Source organism: Perkinsus marinus (genome assembly GCF_000006405.1).
Source record: "Perkinsus marinus ATCC 50983 genomic scaffold scf_1104296933208, whole genome shotgun sequence".
Lineage (NCBI taxonomy): Eukaryota > Perkinsozoa > Perkinsida > Perkinsidae > Perkinsus > Perkinsus marinus.
The window spans coordinates 1-2,224 of NW_003215204.1; the positions used below are offsets into that span (position 1 = coordinate 1).

Below are 2,224 nucleotides of genomic sequence, written 5' to 3' on the forward strand. Positions count from 1 at the left end.
GAGAGATCATATAGTAGGGGCCTCCCTCTGAGACAAGACCACCACTACTGGCCATAGCCGACATACATGCTGTCGTACCTGAGAGTGAATAAATTACACAGAGATGCCCGTCAAAGGTTCCATGCTGACTCACAGAAGGCGACAGTAAAGCTGCAGAAAACGATTAAGAGTGAGTGAAATAGTCCGGCATTCCCAACGATGGTGAAGAAGCGGAGGAATATGAGGACCTGACTGCCACCTTATGCGCGCAGTCGCCAATCCCCCAAACTTACCCCCCACATGTTCTCGCACGTAGGGACAAACACACCGATGAAGGAACCTAAGGGAAGCCTGCTCGACCGCCACCTCTGCCGCAGTGACTACCTTTCTTTTTCTTAGCTGTTCTCGCCTCTGCACCCGAGCTACCAGCCCCAGGCGGATTATGCTCATCGACGTCGTCAGACTCCAGCAGCTTATACGCCTGACAAGGACCAGTCAGCTCTCCGAATCACGAGCCGATCTTTATAAACTATTCGCATTACCCTCGAACAGTTGGAGCGCATCGTAAACGTATTAGCCGCGGCAGCACCTCCTGACATGTAACGATCGCCCACGTTGGGATGGGGCGCATCCATCAGGCCACTCGCAACAGAACCCGCGGACTCGTACGGCATGCACACAACCCTGCGGCAGAAACAAGTACCCTCTTGGGCTCTCCTTCATAACACAACACCAACTGTAAGAACAGAGAGCGCTAGCATCACGACAGCATGCTCCTATGCTGTATCGTGGCACCATTAAAAGCTCGCAATTTTTCGATTCCAATTCCTTCGAAACAGTATTTTGGCGTTCTTGCTGTGTCTCAGAAGTATAGTACAAAATTTGTGAACATCACATTCAGTAGGGAGGAAGGATTTCCTTCCAATATAGCATGGGTAAGGGTACAGTTACTTCACTGCCCACAGAGGCGAAACCGGTCCCTTCCAGTCTGGAATTGGAGTATACGGCGAGGAGACCGCGAGCTCATATTAGCATGGACACCTTTGATTTTCTTCGTTGATTCTCCAACGGGCTCGGCAAAACGCCAGCGTTCCAGCGAGAACCTCGAAAGGCTCACAGCCAGTGGCTACTATAGCGGCATAGTTTAGCACAATTACTACCTTTTCGTTGACATCGACCCTCAATATTTCATCGCCCCCAAAAGGATGCGCTCTCGAGCTGAAAAGAACCACTGAGCATAACCCTACAGCTGAACCTTACTAGACATGTTCGTGCTAGACTAGGTAATCTGGGAAACGGCTCGATACTCGACTGATGGCAAGCAGATCTCCCTGCGGCTCGAAAGCCAATGCGCGGTTGAAGACAAGCTGACCTGTTGAAGACATATAAGTCGGATCGAGAGTAATCAACAGACATCACAGCAACAAGCACACATGGCTTTTGAGACCAGCGGACAGAGCGACCGACCGGACTACTACTGTAGTGTAGTCGCCCTACCTTGCCAACTAATAACCGCTCATCACAGGCATACGAGAAGGATGATAAGATTAGTGATTATCGGCGGTTTCAGCGGCTGGCCATCGCTTCCGCGGTCGGGCGGGCGATGCGACAAATGGTCCCAAATGAACACCATGTATCCGTCACCAGTACCAATGCTAACCATCTATACCATACACGAGAGCGAACCTACTCATACCTCTTGATGGCCGTCATAGATATGCAAAGAGGACATTCACCACTGCGGCCTCTAGGGAGAACTCCAAGCCGGAGACCTCAGCCGAATGACCCACTGCTGGGAGGGATCTTCTAGTTAGAGCACGAACACCATAGGTCTCGAAGGATACATCGTAATTCCTTCACTGTTAATGAGACTTTCGGACGTCACCATTGCAACCGTACAGAACCTCCTCCCTTGCTTGCTTCGAGTCGGCCGCCGATCAGCTGGAGGGAGCATGAGACCGTAGCCACGGCCGAATACGACCCGCATGGCGCCATCAGAGCTCAGCCCCGACAACTCTTCGGACCATACTGATGTGCGCAACCACCTTGCCGAAATACTGTCCAAGAGAAAGCTCATCGCTGTCGCACAAAAAACATCATCGGGTATCCCATATTGAAAACCCAAGGCTGACCAAAACCAAGTTGAACAATGAAATGATTCAGAGAAATGAACGGAAGAGAATAAACTTCCACGCAGTATTTGAAGTCATCTCGCTAACGCCGACAACGCCGACGGAGGTGACAG

General features: G+C 51.0%; 1 protein-coding gene across 1 annotated transcript; it reads right to left on the reverse strand.

The window, feature by feature from the left end:
• Window positions 1-272: 272 nt before the first annotated feature.
• On the reverse strand, window positions 273-653 carry Pmar_PMAR001513 (hypothetical protein; the record flags this gene model as incomplete). Its single annotated transcript, XM_002785215.1, has 3 exons — window positions 273-319; window positions 364-460; window positions 522-653. Coding segments are annotated over 3 exons (276 nt in total), but the record flags the coding sequence as incomplete, so codon positions are not given.
• Between the last annotated feature and the right edge of the window lie 1,571 nt (window positions 654-2,224).